The sequence below is a fragment of the Gracilinanus agilis genome, chromosome 3 (genome assembly GCF_016433145.1).
Source record: "Gracilinanus agilis isolate LMUSP501 chromosome 3, AgileGrace, whole genome shotgun sequence".
Classification (NCBI taxonomy): domain Eukaryota; kingdom Metazoa; phylum Chordata; class Mammalia; order Didelphimorphia; family Didelphidae; genus Gracilinanus; species Gracilinanus agilis.
Window position 1 is genome coordinate 198586075 of NC_058132.1, and position 23346 is coordinate 198609420.

A 23346-nucleotide genomic window follows, 5' to 3' on the forward strand; every position below is an offset into this window, starting at 1 on the left:
AAAGAAAGAAAGAAAGAAAGAAAGAAAGAAAGAAAGAAAGAAAAATGTCCCTGGAAGATGAGAGAGTAGCAGCAGGCATATGGGAAAGTGCTAAATTTGGAGACACAGAATCTCAACTTAAATCTTACTTCTGCCCATGTATGATGGGGTGACCTTAGGCAAGTGACTTAAAGTCCCCAAGTCTCGTGTTTTCTCATCTGTAAAATGAGGGCGATGGAACTAGATGACCTCTAATGGCTAAGCTGAGCTGTGGAAGGTCATTAGGGATCCAGTGGCCACAGATGAAGAGGGAGAGCACATTAGGCACGGATGAGAGCCTGGGGACAGGCATGAGTGAGAGAAGGAATAGGAGACACATGTTACAGGAAGCACACCTGTCTGGCAGGGATGCCAACTAGGGGAGGCTGAAAAGGATACTGCAGCCCGATCTTGGAAGAATCTAAGTGCTGATGAAAGGAGTTTGTATGTATAACTAAAAGCAGTAGACACTGAAACTTCTTTGGTGAGTGTGCTTGTGTATGTGATAGAGGGAAGGAAGGGAGAAGGGGAGACAGAGACAGAGAGAGACAGAAAGACAGAGATGACAGAGCCAAAGAGAGAAAGAAAGGGGAAGGGGGACAAGAGAGGGAGGGGGGGAAGGAAGGGAGGAGAAGAAAGTTAGGAAGGAAGGAAGATACCCTGGATCAAAAAGAATGAAAGAAAGAGAAAAAAAATGTCTGCTTTAGAGTATGAACAGAATAAAGAAAATGCATGACATTTTTTCAATGTAAAATTCTTTTATCCTTATATGCATTGGTCCAGCATGCCAGTTTATCTGTGCCATTCTTGCAAAAAGGCCTGCTTGTCACTATGTGGTAACCTGGGAACAGGTTCAGCAGGTGGTAAAAGGAATAAATAGGAACTTATTTTGTCTCAAAGACTCAATGGAGTTCGGTACAAAAAATTAATAAAAATTCAACATCATTAACAAAAATCTATTGTTGACCATGATAAAATTGTTGCCTTGTGGATAAAGACATGATAAGAGCACTGGCTTCAGAGTCAGAAGGTTCAGTTCTGTGATTAAATGTGTGACCTTGGGCAAGTTATTGAAACTTTTTAAGCCTCAGTTTTCACATCTGAAAAATGAATATAATACCTCCTCCTACCTCAAAGGATTGCTGTGAGGAAGGTGTTTTGTGAACTTCAATATGATATATAAATGTATAATTATGATTAGGTACTACAAGGGATACAAAGAGGAATAAGACACAATACTACATTCTCAGAACTTCAGAGGTAGAGAAATATTCCAGTAGAAAGAGGTGTGACAGTGGCAATCATACTATACACAGTTGAGGAAAAAAAAATGGCTGGCTAGGAATTAGAAGCAGTGACCCTTTGGTTGTGACAAGGGGTGAAAACAAATGGCTACTGCTTTATAGACAAGAAGAGGTTAGGTAGGGTGGATTTGGTGGTGGTGGTGGGGTGGAATGTCAGGGGATACTTGAGAATGTTTATTGAAAAATAAGGGGGTGGGGGGGAGAAGGGGGGAAAGGCCACAAAGAAGAGCCTGGAGACATAAAAGATACTATAACTGAAGGACTCCAGAGGTAGCATACAGGCAGGGTAGGATCAAGGGATAAAGGTTGAGAAGTCAGCCCTGGATATTTCTTTCCCAGAGACCAAATAGTAGGATAAAGCCATTGGCAAGGATACAGAGAAATTTTGAGGCAGAGAGGAAGAAAATTCAGGACTCTTTATAACTGATTGCTATGATCTCAGTAAAATAAAAGAAGTCAGATCATCTGGTGAGACTAGGGAGAAGAGGAAGGAGTTAAAGACTTTGAAAAAGATCTGAGTAAGCTGCTGAGAGAAAGAAGAATGAAGAATTGTCCAAAGAGGAATAAAAGTGCTAATGTATAGCACTAAGGACCTGGTGGAGGGTCGAGCACATGGGTTTGCAGTAGATCCCATCCATTCCAATTTGTATCTTTCTCTAACAGTATATGACAGAAACAGAGAAAGGGGACAATGGGGCTTTCACAGGGTTAAAAAATGATACATGGCTTTGTGAATCACATTCTCAGAAAAACCACTCCTGTGAGTGACAAAAAGGGCAAGGAAAAGTTGCACGGGGAGTATAAAGCTTAGGTGGTAGCAGAAAAACAATGACTTGGAAGGTATTAAAAATATTGACACAGATTTAACAGAGTTGGAACAAACTTTAGAGGACATTCTTCTAATTTTCTCCCATGAGGAAACAAGTCCATTGGTGAAGTTAATAGATCCATTAAACCATAATGCTTAAACAAAAACATGCATGGTAACCAAATGGGTGCCCACTGCAGCACCTATGGAATAATGTCCAAATTTTGGTACAAGAATTAAATGAGGAGATTTACTATGAAGAAGTGAGAAATATCAGAAGACTTATAAAAACTGATGCCGCAAAGAGAATTAGGAAACAGAAAGGGAGGTGGCTTACTCTGTAAAAGTGGGACATAATAACCTTCCATAACTTTAAAAGAAATAAATGAAAGCTTTCAGGATGTTCACCATTATCTTCTTTGGAGGAAATTGAGATCTACAGGTAAAGCAATTCTGAATGACTGTGATCCAGGTTCATAGCCTCTGGTATTCATAAGCTGATTTGACAACTAGAAAGCATTAGATGGATGATGTACAATAAGGGGTCCCCTCTCCCATGAGTTACTGTCCCATGCTCTTACCATGGCTTCAAAGACACTATATTCTCTTAACTTAACCTTCTTCCTCTGTCTCCTTACTAGATTCCTTATCCTCTTTTAAACACTTAAAGCTATTCTGCCAGAAGTTATCTCCCTTGTTTTTCTTTCCTGACAATTGCACTCAATCTGAAGTCTGGCAGATGCTATGCTGGTAATTTCCAGACCTGGGTAGCTCTGTCTCTTCATCGTGACCACTCTTTTATGTTCTAGATCAACACCCCAAACTGCCAAGCAGATATCTACATATGAATGCCACTCAGGGACCTCAAACCCCCCATGTCCCCAGCTAAGTTTTCCACTTTTCTTCTGAAGCCTAGTCCTCCCTCTGAATTATTACTGTCAGTGGCACCAGCATTCATATTCTCCCACTTAAGGAAACCTTGGAGATTATTTTTGACTTGCCCTTCTCCCTCACCTAACATATCCAATTATCATGTCCTACATATTCAACTAATATATGCAATTATCATGTCCTATGTATTGTAACACCTCCTGAATCTTGCCCCATCTATCTTTTATTTCCCTCTGCAACCATCCTAATGCAACTCTCATTATTACCTTGGGATGATTTGCACTAGCCTATGCATTAATTACTACTGATCTTCTTGATCTCCCACACAGGCCTCTTCTGATACCTCATCAAGGTGTCTAAGTGAGGCTGTCATCCTAAAGTTTATGCCAAAGGAGAACAAGTTGTGATAGGCTTTATCATCCTGGAAAAACTTCATGCCTGGGCCAGGAAACAGACTCCTTTTCCAAGGATCAGTTAACCTCAGTAGAAAGAGATTGCCACATAATATGTTGGCCACTTGGTGATAAATCATTTGGCCATGGTGACCCAAGAAAGAAACAAAAATACAAAATGGCCCTTGGTCTCATGTGACTCCTTTTGGCTTCTGCAATAACAGTGACAGATTATCAAGAAAGGAGGCAGAAAGGGTGAAGAATCATATGGTTTTTATACTTTAGAGAAAGACACTATATTTTCTACATGCTCTTCTGTCTCTAAACTCTACTTTTCTTCTACTTCTTTTCCTGGCTTCTTCCCCTCTCTTCAGCCCTTATTAAGGTGAATATTCTATGGAAGTTGCCCTTCATGCACTTCTCCCTCTGGCAATCTCATTTTCTCTGAGGGTTTTAAGTTCACTCTTGTCATTTTAAATAGGAGATCCTTATCCACTGACCAATGAGTAGAAATACTACTGAAGAAACTGAATCTTACTATGTTCTCATATTTTAAAAAAAACACACACACAGAAGGAAAAGGGAACTCAATGGAAAGATGAAAGTATTCACCGAAAAAATAAATAAGTGACCTGAAGGAATTACTTTTTTCATGTGTCCAAAAGCATTAAGACATCTTTCCAGGAGATGTTTGGTCATCTTGAATTGTAGTGCTGATGATATATATTTGCAAAATAACCACCATGATAATAATTACAGCTTTTATACCAACATCTGTTGCAGGAATGAAGAAGTATAGAAATTCTTTTAAGACTTTGAACCAGATGAAATCAATATGTATTTTTATACTTGGTGATTTCAATGGAATGGTGGGAATAGGGGTAGATAATGAGAAATGATTGGAAAATGTAGATCAGAAATAAGTAATGAGAAAGAGTTCAAAAACTTATAGACTACATAGAACCTAATGCCTTTATATATCATGAATATTTTCTTTAAAAAAAAAAAAAGACTTAGGAGGCATTGGGCATGGCAAGAACCAACTAAAATCACCAAAAATGAAATTTATTATACTATAGCAGGCAGAAAATAACTTGTTACATGGGGCTCATTCCTGAATCAGTACTTTGTGTACAGTCAACCCTCTAGCTTGATAACAAAAATCAAAGTAAGTAGAAAAGTAGAAGAAAATAAATGAGAAAATGATATGATATGCTTTTAAAATGATGCCATCCTGATTGATTTAAATAAGTTCTTGCTGATGAAAAATAAGAGTTGGGTGAAAGAAAGCAATGATATCAACTATAATAATTTCATACGAAAGTTTAATTGACAAAGCAATTTTTAGAAAAGGTGGCCAATAGAGGTTTCACCTTATTTAGTGAATATTTGACTGACTCATCAAGTAGATCTATCTTACTAAGCAACCAAGGGCAACAATAGTTTAGCATATACATTTATTTGCAAAATCATATAGAGATGATAAAAGATTATGAAGTCATTTCATGAAAAGAGTAGTTAACATCATTTTAAAGAAAGTTTGGCAAAAGTCCGATATAAACATAACCAATCTATGGGAATTTATAAATGAAAGGACAACAAAGAAAAAAGGGAAAAAAATTCTATAAAACTTTTTATAGAAAATTTTTAGTTTCACAATTTTAGTAGTAGAAATGGCCCTTAAAAGAACAAAAAATGGAAAAAGCAATCCATCTACATACAAGTCTAGGATAGACAGTGCAAACAAAGAGCTAAGCCCAGAATTAAACAGGAAGAGAAGAGGGGCTTTCTTTGCCTTTGAGAAATTTCAAAACTTCTTTAATGACCCTAATGACTAGAGGGGAATGATAGAAAGGAACTCTATGGAAGTTAAGAAAATTATGAGATGATTAATTCGAAGACATCAAAGGCATACCAAAAAAAAAAAAATAAATAAATAAATAAATAAAAAATAAAGACATAACGTTTCTAAGTAGATCACAACTTTAACATCACACACTGAAAGATGAAGGGCATTAAAAATTCCAACATGCATTTGATAGACATGCTTTGTGTCTATGTGCGTGCGTGTGTGTGTGTGTGTGTGTGTGTGTGTGTGTGTGTGTGTGTAGGGAAGGGTGGGGGGTTTTGAAGAGAAGGGGGCCCAGAAGGGGCAGGCAAGAGAACAACAACAAGAATAGTCTATACTATACATACATCAAGTTTGTCATAAGTGAAAGTATTAGTAAGCAACAGGAAGGCTTCAATAAGTAAGACAAGATGCTTCTGTTTGTGGACCTCACACACCAAAGAGCCTGTGGAAAAGATCCATTATCACTCAAAAGAGTTTACCTGAACCATCTGCACACAAAAACTAGGTAAATGAAGAATGTATATTGTCCAGAAGATGACATGGAGTTAGATGAATAACCAATAATGCCCATCCATCAGCATACATGTCTAGGGCAGACAGTGCAAACAGACAAAGAGTTGGGCCCAGAATTAAACAGGAAGAGAAGAGTGGCTTGGCTTTTTGCCTTTGGGAAATTTCAAAACTTCTTCTAAACTTGTCCCATAAACAAAGTATCTTCTTTTTAATGTGTCTTCTTCTGGGGTTGTTACCCTAAAAGGTATATGACACTATAGCCTCCAAAGAAATTAGAAAAGGAGTAGTACATAAAGGAGAATGGAGAGGAACAGTATGGGTGCAAGCATACAATATACACAAAATACACAATACACACAAACATACATGCATATACACACATGCAATGGTGAAGAATCAGGGGACAAGATGCTAAGAAGAAAATGTATGCTTAAAAAAGAAGACAGATTAGTCATACAGGAAGATAAGTGATTGACAGCCCATGTGATTCTCTGATATCCTTGTGCTAGAGATAGTGACTGGGTCTACCATTTCTTGTGTGGAAAATACCTCCACCAATACAGCTTTGGCATCTTGCTGACATGCAGACACTATCATCCAAAAATCTCTCATGACTGCTTATTGCATAGCAAGTAAAATTCAAAGCCTTCCATAATCTGGTCTCACATATGTTTTCCTTGTTCTTGTTTATTCCCTTCTACTCACAGTTCCATTACAACTAAACTGGATTACTTATGACCTCAGAAATAGGTCAAGATTGCCTAACTCTGGGTACATGCTCAGGTTTTTCCCATTGTCTGGAATGTTCTACTTCATGCCATTCACCTTTTGAATTTCTTCCTAATCTTTAAAGGGCAACTTTAAATATCCTACCTTTATGAAAACCTCCTACTTTACCTTTCCTTATAGTTTAGAATAACTATACTCACTTACTCAATAAGTACCAGGAATACAAAGATAAAAATGGACTAATTCCTTCCCCTTAGGGACTAATGTTGTTTTGGGGAATAAGAGCATAGAAGTAAAAATATGTATGAGGAGTATATGAGGTACAGAAAGAAGGCCAATTTGGCTCTTTTCCTACCAACTCCTAGATCTCATGAGGCACTGTGCTATAGCTATATATATATGATACCCTCACAAATTATAAAATTATGCATTTTTTAAAAACCCTTACTTTCTGTATTAGTAACAACTAGAAGAGCAAGGGCTAGGAAATGGGGGCTAAGCGACTTTGCCAGGGTCACACAATTAGGAAGAGTCTGAGGCCAGATTTGAACCCAGGATGTCCTAACTGCAGGCGTGGTGCTCTATCCACTGTGCCACCTAACTACCACCTTGATGTACATCTTTCCACATAACCATCCCCTGTTACTATAAGCTCAATCAGTACAGGGTCTGTATTTTACCTAAATATTTATCTTCTCCTAGACCCTAGAAACACTGCTCAGTACATAGCAGGGACAGGGAAATACTCACTGATCTGAAAAATCAAGTCAACTGAATTCCCACAAGCCCACAGCATCATGGGGCTTATAACTCAGAACTCTTAGTAAATGAAGGTCTCAGATGGTCGCCCGACTCACTATGATTTGAGAGAACCTCTAACTAAATATCTTAAAATTACAATTATATATTTAAAGGTCCTGGAAAGGGTTTGGGGGACTGAATAAAGACCATATTAATAACATGATTAATAATAACTAATGAGAAAAGGACAAAAGAATCATTACTAAGAATACAAGATTGAGAATTAATTTTAGTCCATGAAGGTTTATTTAGAAGATGACTCGTATTTCCTTTGTTCCATGCCATATATCTCCGACTGGATGACCCATTGTCAACTCAAACTCCATATGTCCAAAACTGAATTCATGATCTTGTTCTCTGCTCTTTCTTCCCCTTCCAAACATTGACAATGCTGTCACTGGTATTGGTGCTCTTTCACTAGAGAATCCTAGGAGTCTCCTTTGGCTCATTGTTCTTCCCATCGTACTTATTAAAAACCTCCTGGGTTGCTAAGCACTGGATTCAGTTGAAGCTCAGACATAAAATCTGGCAAAGGTGAGCTTCCTGTAGGATTGGAACTAAAAGTCCAGCACTGGGTAAGACACAGATAATGACAATACATAAGGATAATAAGTGCATAAGAGAATTTGTTTTCTAAACTTATTTCAGAGGCCAACAGTTTCCCATTCCTCTTACTCTCCACCATTCTAGCCACATCCTGTTAATTCTACAACCACAATCTGTCTCCTATTTCTCCCCAGCCCACACTTTTCCACTCAGATCACCTTAATTCTGGCCCTATATTATCTCTTCCCTGGACTATGGAACTTATTTTCTCCCTTCCCTTCTCCAATCTATCCTCTACATAACTGCCAAATTAAATATTAATGCAAGGATTTATAAACACCAGCTCTCCTTCTTAAAAACCCTCAGTAGTTCTTTATCACCTGTGGAATAAAATACAAACCTTTAGTCTAACATTTAAGGACTTCCATAGTATGGCTCCAATCTACCTTTCTAATATTATTTCATATTATTCTCCTTTAGGAAGTCCATATATTCCAGATATGATGAATAATATATATATATATATATATATATATATATATATATATATATGTATATATATGAAGGAAAGTGTTCAAAGGATAGCCAGGTCTCATTCCATTTCTATGCAATGAATCAGAAGTCTNTGTATAAGAGACAGTATATATATATATATATATATATATATATATATATATATATATATATATATGTATATATATGAAGGAAAGTGTTCAAAGGATAGCCAGGTCTCATTCCATTTCTATGCAATGAATCAGAAGTCTTCCTTTTACCTCCTGTTCTATTACATCTATGTCTCCTGAAATCCCTCCTTATTTGCACTCTTACCTTCTGTCTTTAGTATCAAGAAGGGCACTAAGAGATAGACAATTGGGGTTAAGTGACTTTCCCAGGCTGACATAGCTTGGACATACTTAAGGTCACATTTGAACCCAGTTCCTCCTGACTCCAGGTCTGGTGCTCAATGTTCCCTGATAGCATCTTTCTTGAATGTCCAACTCATGTGAAATTTTTTCCAGAAAACTTTTCCTGATATCTTTAGGAAAAAAACGTCTTTTCTTTCCTCAAAATTTTCTGACATTACTAAAAAAACAAACAAACAAAAAAACAAAACGTCTCCTTTACCCTAATTATAGTCTACCAAGTTCTGGCTTTTATGGTCTCTACTTCTTCCACTCTTAGCCCCATTGCAGCCAAACAATCTTTAAGGAAGAGGGCATTGTGTCACTTTTAGGGGGACGTGTATTTGAGATCAGAAGAATCTCCAGAGGTGGCAGGGTGTGTTGAGGAACTGTATTTATATCCTGCCCTTGACAGATAGGTAAATCTCTTAAACTCTTGGTATCTCATGTAACTACAAAAAAAAAAAAAAAAAAAACCAGGAAGAATTAATTTTTATAAATAATTTATTCATGTGTATTTGTTATATATTATTATATATAAGTGATAATATATTTATACAATTTTATAAATAAATACAATAATTACTGAGGTACAATATGAGAGTGAGTTTCCTCACTGGGAATCAACCAGTGATGGTCAAATTTTTTAACAAGGGGGCCAAAGGAAAGGAAATGCTCATCTATCAGTCTGTGTCTAAGGCAACTCTTTTGAAGTTTCATTGTATTTTTTCCCTACTCATTGTATTCATCAAATTAGGAATAATGTCACACAGCCCCCCCCCCCAAGGGTGGGGGGAGGGGGGGCAGGGGAAGGCAATCTGGCTGGAGGTTCCGTAGTTTGCCCATCACTGAACCAATAAATCAAAGGTCCAGGCCTCCTCTACTGCACCATTAAAATGTATTCTTAGTACTTAGCAATCCTTTGTACAATAGGCACTTAATTAAATAAAAGATTTTTAAAATATGACATTGAATTTAATTCACTCATGAAATAAATACTCTTAAGATTCGGGGTGGTTTTATTTATATGCATGAAAGAAAATGTGATGGTGATGGCTATAATTTCTGATATATTCCAGCACACTGATGTTCCTTACATTAAAAAAAAAATAGGTAATATTAAATTTATTTCAAATGATTTAGGGAGATAGACTAGATGACCTTCTAAACGTTTAGTATAATCTGAGGAGTCAATAATATTTTACCTTCAAATTAGTCATTTCCATGTAAGAAAAATGTGTAAATAAAAAGGGAATCTTTCAACATAAAAGTTCACTTCTTAGAAAATGATTTGCTGTGAAATGACAAATATACAAAATCTAGTAATTTAGGATTTTTTTAAACCTTTGGCCATTAATGAAAATAACTGTAGATACATCTAAAGAAAAACACAGAGATGAAAATCTGGAAGAAAATCTCATGCAGGAAAGACCCAGGAATCAGCAGCAATGAAGTGTCAAGGTTTTTTTTTAGCTAATCTCGAATCTATGAAAGAGATAATTATAAACATTACTCCTACCACATATTAAAAAAAAAAAAAGCAGAGCCATGTTAATTATAACAAAAGAGGAACCTTAAAACTGATCAGTAAGTGAAATCTCACTCTAAGACCCTTTAAAATAATTAGGTTCTCCTGTTCCTGGAATCTTAAGAGTGAACACTAATCTTAGAAGGACAGCACTGTAATAATATTAGCTACTATTATCAGTGACTATATTAATCTTAGAGCAGTGTATACACACACACTCTATCATAACTCATGAGTAATAGGATAAGGAGAGGCCTGTAGTACACTCTGCTTGAAAGAAACAAACTGATCATGAGTGGAAAAAGTAAATGAATATCTTAACAAGCAAGCAAGTGCATGCAAAATACCACAGAGGAGTTTTCATTTTTTCTATGGATGAGATAATAAACATAATAGTATCTTTAGAATGGCAGAGAGAACATTAACAAATATCCATCTCTTGGCCCTATAATTATGCTGAAGTTTTTTGCTGAATGCATCCAACAACTAATAGAAACACACACTGAAATGAGCATCTTCAACCTATCGGGGAGTTTGACAGCTGTGTAAAGTACATATGGCGTTCCTTTCAGAGAACCATACGTGGCAACGGAGATGCTAATACATCATTCTTCATTCATTATAATATCTCAAAACCCTAAACCTTGGGAGAAAAGGTTTGAATATATAAGTATCAGTGAAAATTGTCAGATTTCAGAGTATGAAAGATTCAAACATTGATGACAACAATTTTACTCTGTCAAGGAATCCTGGAGTAAATTCAATGGAAAGAATATTTAATGAATGTGTAAGCTGCAGAAAAAACATCTACTGCTATTAACTTTCAAGTATACTTAAGTTCTTGCCTCTGTAAAATACAAGCAAGAAACTGGTACATTTAAAATAATCAGACCCCCACCACCACCACCAAAATGATTCCAAGCATAATGTCTCCCAACAGACTACTCTTGGTATAACCGTCCTCCCCTACAGAAGGCTTATTTACAGTTGGAATGGATTAATCTTGCAGCCTTTGAACAACATTATCTGTCACTGAAAAAGAACAGAAAATTACTATTTGCCAATGGACAAATACATCTCTGAAAAACAAAGGTCTACATTTTTCAGAGAAAAATCATGGGTACGCTTGCAAGCAGCCAGGTGGTACAGTGGGTAAAGTGCCAGGCATGGAGGTAGGAAGATTCCTGTTTTAAATCCAGCCCTCAGGCACTTACTAGCTATGTAACTCTGAGCAAGTCACTTAACCCTATTTGTCTCAGTTCCTCATCAATAAAATGGGATGCAGAAGGAAATGGCAATCTCTGCCAAAAAATCTCGAAATGAGGTGACAAAGAGACAAGCATAACTGCAAAAAGACTGAACGACAACAGTCCTTAACAAAGAGACTGAAGAAAAACACTGGAAGGTAGGAATATAGAGTTGTAATTCTGACTCCTCCTCATGTATTTCATAATCTTAACAAGATGATTATCCACCTTTTTCCTGTCCTATATCTCAAGGAGCCTAAAAAATGCTTTGAAAATTCAAAGTGCTGTAAACCCTGTTAAGTTTAATTATTGACACCCCAAACACCCCAGGATATCTGCCAGGAGAGTACACTGGATGGCTAGTCCGAGGCCTATATATGTCAGAACTTACTCTGGAAAGCAAAAGATGTATTCCCAAACTCCTACTAAAAAATAAGAACTGCAGACAAGCTCTATCGAACATTATACCCTTGTAAAATTTCAAGGCAGTCTTTTCTGGAAAACCTTTTTCTGTTCTGTTTATCTATAGGCCTGATATGAATTTAAACCTCAATCAGACCCCAAAATGAATACCTGAAAGGAAATTAATATTGAAATGTGAGTATATGAGGACTTTAAAGGACAGATGTTTTAAAAAGACTCCCTCAAATTAATAGTTATCTGGCTGAAGAGTACATAGGCTTTAGGGGATATAAGGTATGATTTGGTTTTAGGAAGGAAACAAATTTTCTATTTACAATTTTGCATTTACAACAAAGCAACAGGATAGGAGTTACATAAACACATACAAAATACAAGACTGTCCTTCATATTTATCTTCTCTTCTAAATCTCCATATCATTATGCTGAAAAGCTGCAGTCTTCTGCCTCAAATAGATTTTGATTCATCATCTCCTCTTAGGTATAAATCAGAGCTCCTCCCTCACTACGGTGAGTGTCCCCGATGCTCTCACTATAAAAACCCACTTTCCCTTCCTACCCCCACCATTCCCAACGTGGCTAATGCTATATCAACTGCACCCACATATTGAGTTCTATCTGGGGGCAAGAATCAGATGCAGATTACCTTTGACGGAATAATATTTACCAATCATACTTAAAAAAAAAAATCTGTATAGAAACCCAGTTATAGGTGTGCTGCTGAAAAGCATATTCAAGTGATTATGAGAAAAGAGCTTCAGTTCCCTGAAGGTGAGCTCAGCATCACATTAAAAGTTCTGTGCTTATCAGCATGCACTCCTCCAGGGAAGCATTTAACTCTTTACTTTTCTGTGGCTGAAGTCGCCTAAAGCATAGGATCATGGAGAAATGCTTTTGTAGCCTAATCCTGGGTATACTTATTAAACAAGGCAAGTCAGTCAAACCAGGTTAAAAGAAATCAACAACAAAATATATAGTGTATTTTAAAATTAAAAATAATTAAGAGAGTTTCATTTTTAAAAAACTGAAATAACAAACAGATGTGGGAAGCCCATCTCTTTTTTCATTTTCACAGGAAAAATTAAAAAGAAGAAGCTGGTTGTTAAAAGCAACCATAGACCATGCAGTCAGTGATTTGATGACGAGTTGTTAAATTTTCTTAAATCTTTGCTTCTGAAGCTTGAGGTTTGGAATTCAGGGGAAGGTGGAATCTATAAAAACTGGATGAGCAGTTTTTGCGAACTAACTCATTGGGAAGATAAACCAAAATGAGGTCAGGTGATTCTTAGCTAAAAATAAATCATTACAGTAATAGATACCATTAACTTCTTCCCCGCTGTGGAGAGATACCCGGTTTTATGGGCAATTCACACTCAGTTCCCTGGCATTAAATAGAAGTTTAAAAGCCTTAAGGTGAGCATCCACCACATTTCTTACCAAGCACTGTGATAGTTGTGTAAATTTCCTGTGGGGGATCAGTGTAGAGCTGGCAGAAGTATCTTCCTTCATCAGAAATTGAGACATTTGTCAACGACACTCTGAGTTCACTGTTAGAGAAATTCACTAACTGAAACCTGCTGTCCTTCAAAGCTGTGGAACAAAACACATCATTAATGATTGTGAGGACGACGACAGATAGTATATTTTCCTCCCCAGACTTGGCAAAATCAGATGCCTTAAAAGACAGCTAAAGAAAAGAAAAATAATTTGTTAAATCTTTCTGCACGTTAGCGGCTTCTTCCTACACCCTGTATTTCCACCTTGAGCTTCTCCTGTAATTACTTTCTAGACAAATAACCCTGACCAAAGGGGGAAACACCCACCCACCTTGGCAAAATGCCAATAATTATTACTGTCAGTTTTGAGCATTTATTCATAAATTATTTCAGGCTTCCTATCAGCAGATAGACAGACATAAAATGGGAGAGGAAGGGAGGGTTGTCTGCTCCCTGATCCACATTGCTAACTATACCCAGCTTCATAGCATGGAATCGATTACAAGAGGCATGAAGCAGGAAATCTGAATCACAGCAAGCGTCATGTACGTAGGTTTTTTTATTTACCTCCAATATTTACTGTTAAAGTCCTTATGGTAATTTTGACAAAAGCTACATTACTATATTGACAAATATTCATCTGAAACAAACTTCTTTCTATAATTGTTCCCCCTTCCCTTTCCTTGTTCTTCAGGTCTGTCTATACCACATCAATGTTTGGCATCTCTATTACAGGTGATGGGTAGAGACTCTATGTCTGATTCTACTATACAATAATCCTTTCAAGTGACAATTTTTCAGTGGATTATTGACAATGAAAAAATTCTATTCTTACCTTTGTCCTCTGCTGAGTCCTAATTTGAGCCATTTCGATTATACACAATTTAGGTTCAATGATTAGTCATTGTGGCTTGAGATTTAGAAACATTTCACCAGGGAAACCTAGATACAGCTTCCTATCCCTAGAGGTAGTGGCAATAGGAGATTCGGTTTTGTCTTTAGGGGCACAAATTGCCTTGAAAACTTCAATCTTCAAACCAAACAGATTACCTTTCAGAATGCTATATTTTCCTTGCTTTACCCTATTTGAGCTGTTTGTGTCAGCTAAGTATTTGCCACTCAATTGCAATTCACCTTGAATTACTACAATCAATTCCTATTGCAAAGTAAGACTGTCTTACTTTAAAAGGGGACCATCAAGGTTTCTATTAAGCAGAAAGATTATGATTGCACGTCTCATCTTCCCTCTGAAGAATCGACTAAACTTTAAGCATCTAACATTAAATTAAAAAGGAGCCCTTCGCAATCTCTTTATCAAAATTACTAGCAGCAAAAGAAGTTGCCATCTAATACTACAGGCATGGAAACTTACGCCTGAAGTCCCGGAAATAAATGGTCTGTCGGTTGGGATTCAGAAGCTGGATCACAGAATCATCACTGTTTTTGACTCGGCAGCTGATGGTGGCAACTTCCCCCTCGACTACGGTCACATCTTCTGTAATCAAATTTTGTCCATCACCTGAAGAGAAGAAAAAGATAAAGAAAGACATTTTTAGGACAGACTAGAATTAGATCCATGGGGTTCACGTATTAGGAGAGAAGCACGACAATTGTTATTATAATATTAGTAATTACTACTGTCGCTTCCATAGTATCCCCCACCCCCAAGAACATAAAATGGAATAGCTCATTTGTCATTTGTTAGTATTCTGCTGGACTGACTTTATAACTATGAGATAGGGAGGGGTAAGTAAAAACACTTTCAACTTTCAGATGGAGAAACAGAAGCACAAAATAGTGGGAAATAGTCAAAAAGCTAAATCAAATATGAAATTTGGAGAGTGCACTGGGTTTTTTGATTCATATTCTCAAAGGCTATGCTCTAAACAACTTTATGCAAGTTTTATGTCAAGATATTAAGCCCTGTTAAGAACCCTCTTTATTTATGATTTTGTGCCACCACTGATTTCAGAGATAATTCAGCCCTTTACCCTTAGTACTTTCAAATGGAACCACTAGGGGAAAACAAAGTAACCACTCCTTTAGCCCCCAGAGTTGTTAATCCACCTAGTTCTGGAATTCCCCTCCTGGGCTGAACTATCTTGATGGGAGAGAGTGAGTATGTACTAAGGCCATCCACTACATCTAGTAGTGGCTCTAAACTATCAGACCCTATCTCATCTAATAATATCTAATCATACCTAACATTTATATAGTTCCTGGATCTTACACTGTATTTGGTGCCTTACACTTATAATCTCATCTGACTCACAACCCTAATGAGAAGAAAGTGCTGTCATTATCTTCATTTTACAAATGAGGAAATGGAGGCAAACAGAGCTTAAGTGACTTAACGAAGACCACACAGCCAGTAAGTGTCTGAGACCAGACCGGGACTCGGGTCTTCCAGATTCTTGATCCAATGTTCGATCTGCTGGCTCACCTCACTGTTTTCAGCTGTATCCCCTGGCTATATTCCTATTCATTTTGCCGTCTGCTTCTGCTACTGCCCAGGTACCATCCCAACATGTAATTCTACCTCTTGCTCTAGGCCAGTGATGAGAAAACTTTTTTAAAGAGGGGGCCAAAGGAAAGGAAATGCTCATCTGTCAGTCTGTTTCTAAGGCAACTCTAGAAGTTTCATTGTATTGTATCCTACTCATTGTATTCATCAGATTAGGAATAAAGTCCATGGCCCGATAGAACATTTCAGCCCCCCCCCCCATCTGGCCCACGGGAGGTAGTTTGCCCATCACTGCTCTAGGCTAAATAATCAAATCAATAATAACATACTGCCCTGGCTCCTAGAAAGGACATATTTATTCATTACCCAATTAGATGGAATGATCCATCATCCTTAGGACTCCCCTGATTACCCACTGGTCTCTATGTTATAGGAGTCAGTGAGACGGATGAGATAGAATGCTGGGGCAGAGTTCAAATCTAGCTTCTGATATTTACTGGCTGTAAGACCCTGGGCATAATCACTTGCTTTAATTCATTGGAGAAAAGGAAAAAAAAAAAAAAACACACCACTCCAATATCTCTGCCAGCAAACCCCCTGGGCAGTGTGGTCCATGAGGTCACACCACCGTGAGATTCTAGTGGGTACAGAAGTCTGTCACATCATCAGGACCTAGTCAGGGCTTTCCCCCCCCCCCCCTTTTATGTATTCTTTCTCAAGGGTAGGACAAAGGAGAAATCAGGAGCTAGAAGTGCGGGTGTTGGGAGTACTGACTCTCTCGACGCCTTGGAGTCCAGTTTTCACTCTCCTATGTGGTGACTGCAAGGATGAAGAGCCTGGGAGCCCTCGGGGGCTTGAAGAGCACTGACCACTCCCCTCTATGTTAGGGAGCCCAATATTTCTTCAGTATCTACTATGTGGTGGGCACTAGGAATACTTTTCTCACTATAAATATATAAAGCATGTAGTACAAGTAGTATTAACTCTTTTGCTGTTGTTCATCAGTTCAGTCATGTCTACCTTTGTGACCCCATATGGGGTTTTCTTGAAAAAGATACCGGAGTGCTTTGCTACATTCTCCAACGGCTCACTTTACAGACGAGGAAACTGAGGCCAACTGGGTTAAGAAGCTTGCCATGGGTTTCACAGTTCCTAAGTGTCTGAGGCCAGATATGAGTTCAGGAGGAGTCTTCTTCCTGATTCTAGGGCCACTACTCTTACCTACTGTGCAACCTAGCTGCCCTTTAACTCTTTTACGGAGAAGGAAACTGAAAGTTCGAATTAGTAAAGTCACTCACTGCTAATAAGTGGTTGGCTTAGACTTGCCAAGTCTTCAAAAAGATTGCCACACCAGAGAACCTTCCATAACCCATACTGCATACCAGTCACATACAATTCAGTAGACATTTTTAAGTACCTGCTATACATTATCAAAGTGCAAAAAAGCAAAAAAACAAAAAAATCTTGACTTAAAAGTGCTTTACTATCTAGCCAGAGAATCTATGCCACGAAATGATTCAGAGTACAACACAAGACAAAAAGTGACCATGTGCCAAGAAATAAGATGAAGACACTAAGTACAGGCCATCCCAAAGGATGAAAAACCAATGTGGGTTTAAGTAGTCAGGGCAAGACTCTTCAAATTTTTACTTCAAGAATGAGCATACAATTAAAAGTTATGATTATATTCAATACTCAATAACATTTATGAAATAGTGACTAGATTAAAGGTAGAAAGTTAGGCACCAGCATCTAAAGACATATAAAGCATAGTTTCTTGCCTTTGAGAAGCCTATTTTTTAATTGAAGAAACTGGAGATTCATATAAGATAAAAGATATAAAGCTTCAGCTTATGGGTGTGTTAAAAAAGTTTAGTACCAGATATGATGTTTCTCAGAGGCAAAGGGCAAAAATGGATAATTTTTGTAGCAAACTTAAAATGGGACAAAACTCACAAACATTCAAATTCTCTAGCAATAGAATTATAATGTAGGGGCAGGACTTGCATCTGTCATCAGCTCTCTGCAGAGGCACCTTGTACACATAAAATGGGGCTCTGGATTGTAGAATAGGGATTTGGACTGAAATGGCCTTCTGCCAAAACCACCCAGAAACCGTATACCTCCTACCAGAGGATTAGAAGGCGGCAAACTCAAGAGACAAGAAAAAAATTACTGGAGCTGCAGATAAATAGAAATTCCTAGTGATTGAGAAGCAAGCCAAAATGATGCCCAACCTTGAGAACTATGAACCAGGGAATTAACCTGGTGAGTGAGTAACTAGGCCCACAGGGTTTGTAGGGAGCAAAATGGCAAATTTGCTTCAGTTTGATGCTGCAGGAGAGGCTTGCTGTGCCGATGGTGTTACAGAATAGCAACAAAGAGAAAAAGTGATCAGAAAAACAGAGTGATGCTTATTTTTTCCTTAGCGAATTACTGTGACAAACACTGAATTTAGAAATGAGCTGGAGGGAGAATCTTATTCCCAGATTTGAGAAAAGAAAAAGGGGAAGGGAATTCCTGCCAATCAAGCAGCTTTTCAAGGTGCTAAAATCTCTGTAGTCTTACTAGCCCTGGCAAAATTATGCACAAAAAGGACAATAAGCTTATTTCTTCGGGGGAACCCAATCTACTGAGAAAATTAAGGAAAAATTAAACTGCTTGATTCAAATGCTATAACTGTCGTTAAGTCATGGAACTTGCCTTGAGAAGACTAGAATACAAAAACATGGGCTCTTTCGTTGTTAGAGGCATTTCTTGTTACTAAAGGAAGTTTATTAGTAATACAAATAAGAACCTCCAGTTTATAAAAGGTACATGCAGAAAAGCCACAGTGTGATAGGCATTAATCTCTTCAACATAAACCAAGGACATCCAGGTCCTGGCTACAATCTCTCAGATACAGGAGAACTTAATAAAAACAAGTTCCAATTCAATTATGTCCTAATGGAATACTTCAGCCTAACAATAGCTCTACACCTCAATTTGGGATAGTGCTTTACCCAGAATCCTAAGGTTAGTTTGTTCTGGTCCTAGTATAATGCATTCACGTTGTTGTATATAATTACACCATTCCCCCTACTCCACCCTTCCCCGGGAAAAAGCACCAAGTTGATTTTGTATCTTTGGCAATAAAACGGAAAAGTTTCTTTTAAAAGTGACACCTTATAATAAAGACATCTCAAGAAATAAAAGACCAGGTCAATTTAATGTGCTTTTTATTAACTAAATGGTGCGGGTGGGTCTTTTTGAATTTGCTGAAGAAAATGTGCTCCACAAGCCCAGAACAGTTCCATCATCATTATAGTATTATTATTTCAATTCTCTAAGTCCAATGCCTCCCCCCCCAAAAAAAAAAAAAAAAAAAAAAAAAAAGCCAATTCTCTACACCTTTTTACATAGCAACAATACTAATGCCAAAAAACATTTAAGTAATAATGAAATATTTTCCTCAAAGATGTCAAAGTGCTGTGGCTGGTGGGGAGAGCCTGGCGATGACACCCCATACCAGAGCCAATCAATGCTAGCAGGCACCTGGGTGGCAGCTGTATTCAGCGTGGCTCCGCCCTCTGAGAAACCATGAGGGGCCTGCATTGGAACAATAATGAACCTATTTATTTGAGGCAAAGGAAGTGAATGACAGTGATGAAAATATGATATGTGTGTCAGTACTCTGAACTGCCTGCAGCCTTTATGTAAAAATAATTTCTGCTCACATCCTCGAGTATTTTTTCTGAACAGAAGGGTGCACTGTGACTTGATAAATTTCCCCTTGAAATAGATATCATGACAATTAGGTTGTTACAAAACACAATTTGATGTGCAGCAGAAGGAGAAAAACAGCTAACTCATATGTCTCTCCTAAACAAACCATTTTTAAAACCTTTTTTCAGTTTTTTAAAACTCAATTAAGATATATACAGTAGAAGCAGAAATAGCACATGCTCCCTTCAAAAGAAATCAAACAGGTACAAGGAACTGTAAGCATTAAGTAGGGCTGTTAACGGCAAGCTCATTTATTTTAAAGTTTAAACAATGTCTGATACACTTGGAAATTCTGTGCTACTAATTGGTATGGGTGGGGTTTCCGGAAATGGAAGAAAAACAGAATTTTTATTTATATCTGCAGCTAGATTCCCTGTAAAAAAAAAAATTTCTATTTATGAGACTTTATAAGTAAACATCTCCAAGGCATTCCATAACATTTTTGCTACTACAGGCCTCCCGTAAAAGTTCTCTAGCAAACCAAGAGTTGCTAGCCCATTACATGAAAGAGAAAGCACATTATCTAAAAAGATAACCCTTATTTTCGTGCTTAACGACCATCACAGTCTAGTTAGTGGGAGTATTCAGCATATAAATCTGGGATTAATTCTATTTTCATTTAGCTTTAGCTCATTTCTTTCTTTCCTCAAATCTCACATGGCTATAAACACTACATGCAAATGTATAAGCTATATTAAAAATTGGCACTGCATAAAAATCAATCAATTTCCATTTTCTAAGAGGACAGACCTGGCTGCATAGGTAGGAATTCCAAGGCCCCCAGCTTGGAAACAAAATGGGAATTCATTCGCCCTTCTTACCTACAAATTGTTGCTTTTACTGGACTATATGACATTTTTCAACTAGAATATTCCCTTCTCTGCTTTAAACATTTACTTGTATTTAAAGGAAGCTAGTTTACTTTGAGTTAATGTCTGATTTAAAAAAAATTTTTTTCTTTAATTTATCCAGAATACAATTATGTACTTCAAAATGAGGGAGAAACTGTGCTGAATGTAAAACATCCTATTTGTTTTTTGTTTTTTTTTAACATCAGCACAATTTCCCCCTGGAGAATGACTTTATTACCATGGTATGGAGAGTATTTGAAGAACACAGAACTCTTACCCCACAATCTGACTATTAATAAATAAAGGACTACATTTATTGTGAAAGAGTCGAATCTATAATAAAAGGGTAAGCCATAGCTAAAACCAAATTCTGCTTTTGCAATGGCTAAGCTTTAATATCTTCCAGAAACCTAAGATACACTGGAATCTCTTAACAAATAGGAATGAGATAAGAGTTGGACTAAGAGTTTGCCTAACTTGTGACAGGAGACATAAATGCACATAAAAACAAAAAGACCTCCAAATTACTCCTTAAAAAACAAATTTATGTTAGGAAAACTCTATTTCTCCCTGGATACAAGACTGGATTCACTATTATCTCAGTACAGTAAAATGTCTAGGTTAGAAGAAGAGGTATGATCAAAAGAGCAGGTTTTAGGTAAAACACACCCACACACCTACCTACACCCCCCCCACCCCCCCACCCCCGGCCAAACACACCAGTTCCCCAAATCCAAACATTCTGACAAAGCACAATAAGGTGAAATCAGTTTGGGGGGAGTTATCTTAAATGAAGAAAGCACAAATGAAATGTTCAAGGACTGTTAGTCTAATTAATCGATACCAAAGGAAAGGACCACCAAGTTATAAAAGTATCATGTGTATATCTTTAAAGTGCTATGTAAATATGTCTTTTCTAGAGCAATATGTGGAACAGCCCCAATCTGAAATATCTTCCACCTGAAAGATTTTTTGATGGTTCACTGTGACCCATAATCTCCTAAAACTATTATGAACCTCACTGGTAGGTAATGGGTTTATTTTTTTTTTCCCTAATGAGTCTGCTTAGCTTCAGAAAGCTATCCCATTAACATATTTTTAGAATTTTAAATCACCAGTATTATCTATATTTTTTCCTAACATTTCAGAAAAACTAAACAGATTTTAGGGGAAAAAATCCAAAGAAGAAAGGCTATAGGAATTTAGACAGGGGAGGAAAATCTTTCCATGAAAGATTCAAACTGCAAATGTGTTCCTCAAGACTATGTAAACATAACGTTCCCTACAAATCATTAACAAAGCCATTAAGATTTGATTTCTATCTAAGCAATTATTGTCAGCATATTTTGTACATTTGCTTTAAAGGACTCAATCCTATCTTTCAATTCATTATACTGCTTCCTGCATTTACAGTTTTATATCAAATCAGAAACCATTTAAATTAATAAGAATTACTGTAAAAGTAATTTGGAAATAAATTATTTGAAGTTCAAGCCACGAAAGCTTTTGATGAAAGAATTTTGTCCCATTAAAACACTTGAGTAATTTCTTCAGTAGTCCAATGTGCAGATGAAAGAGGCAATAGGAGACAATCCCTAGAGAGAATTCAAGCCACTTTGGGTTAGGGTTAATGTCAAGACCATCTATGCATAAAAACAACTCTTCATTTTCCAAAAGAATCAGTGTCTCAACCTTCATGAATACTTAAATATTTACTCAAAATCAAAGGTATTCAATCTGTCTGCTGTTTACAAAGCTTCTCTTAACCTTTTTGATCCCTATCCATATTCCAATACAACTAAAAGCAGCAACAGTCTTGATCTTTAGTCTAGTATCTTTATTTGCAATGCATATTCTGGTCCTACACCAGAGAAACAATCATTATTAATTAAAAAGCACCATACAGATTATAAACACAGAAATAATACACTAAATCAAATCAAGAAATGCATGTGCCCCTACTAGGTACCAGAATATGAAATCCTCCATTCCTGCCATTGTGTCCTTCACCAAATTATTTCTATCCCCGCCCCCCCCACAGACACACAAATAAATAATGCCCAGACACTAAAATAATTTCAAAATATTATTTATGCACATATTTGGGGGGAGAATACATAATAGTCCATTTTATTTGGTTTCATTTATTGTATTCAGAAAAATATATTTTATTTTTGTGGAAATGGTCAAGATGTCACAAGTTTCCCTGAGTGTGACAGAAACTTGTGAGACGAATCTTGGTTTTAATCTAATCTCCTTTAATAATCACTAAAGGTGAGGCAAAAATTGCAACAGCAATTGTGCCTCAGCATTAGATTTTTCTTTCAATTAAAATTGTTGATTTTCCATGAATACAAAACAAAAAAATATCATCTGACATAATATTAAGCTATTCATGAATATTCTGTATACACATTTCTTGTTTAGTTGACTAATGGCAAATTAACGTTCTCTATTTTAGCTTAAACACATACTATAGGTATGTTTGATTAGCATTGAATTCCAAAAGCTGATTGCTATGCATACTTTGATTATGTAATTACATAATAGAGTATAATGGCTCCTTTGGAGTCATTATGATCTATATGGCAAATATGTTTCAGTTTTGCTATAGTTTAAATACACGTTGAAATGACAGCTCATAACAAGGAGCCACTTTTCAGTCTTATCAGCTAAATGGGCATTTTCCCATTTATCCTAACATCTCCTTGACACCAATTAAGGCCTATTGTGTCAAGCTACACATACTTTCGAGAAATTCCATTTGTTTTCTTGGCATTCGAAAAAAAAAAAGACATTAATTTTAGAAGCTGTATATT

The 23346-nt window shown here is 36.9% G+C and overlaps 1 protein-coding gene across 5 annotated transcripts in view; it reads right to left on the reverse strand.

Annotated features, from left to right (window-relative positions):
• CADM1 (cell adhesion molecule 1) overlaps positions 1–23346 on the reverse strand; it is a 370211-nt gene that overhangs the window by 59612 nt on the left and 287253 nt on the right. For all 5 annotated transcript variants that reach the window (XM_044669585.1, XM_044669584.1, XM_044669583.1 and 2 more), the window contains exons 2-3: positions 14820–14966; positions 13389–13541 (exon numbers count right to left, since the gene is read on the reverse strand). In XM_044669585.1, the coding sequence (XP_044525520.1) occupies positions 13389–13541; positions 14820–14966 (300 nt within the window). The remainder of the gene's footprint in view (positions 1–13388; positions 13542–14819; positions 14967–23346) is intronic.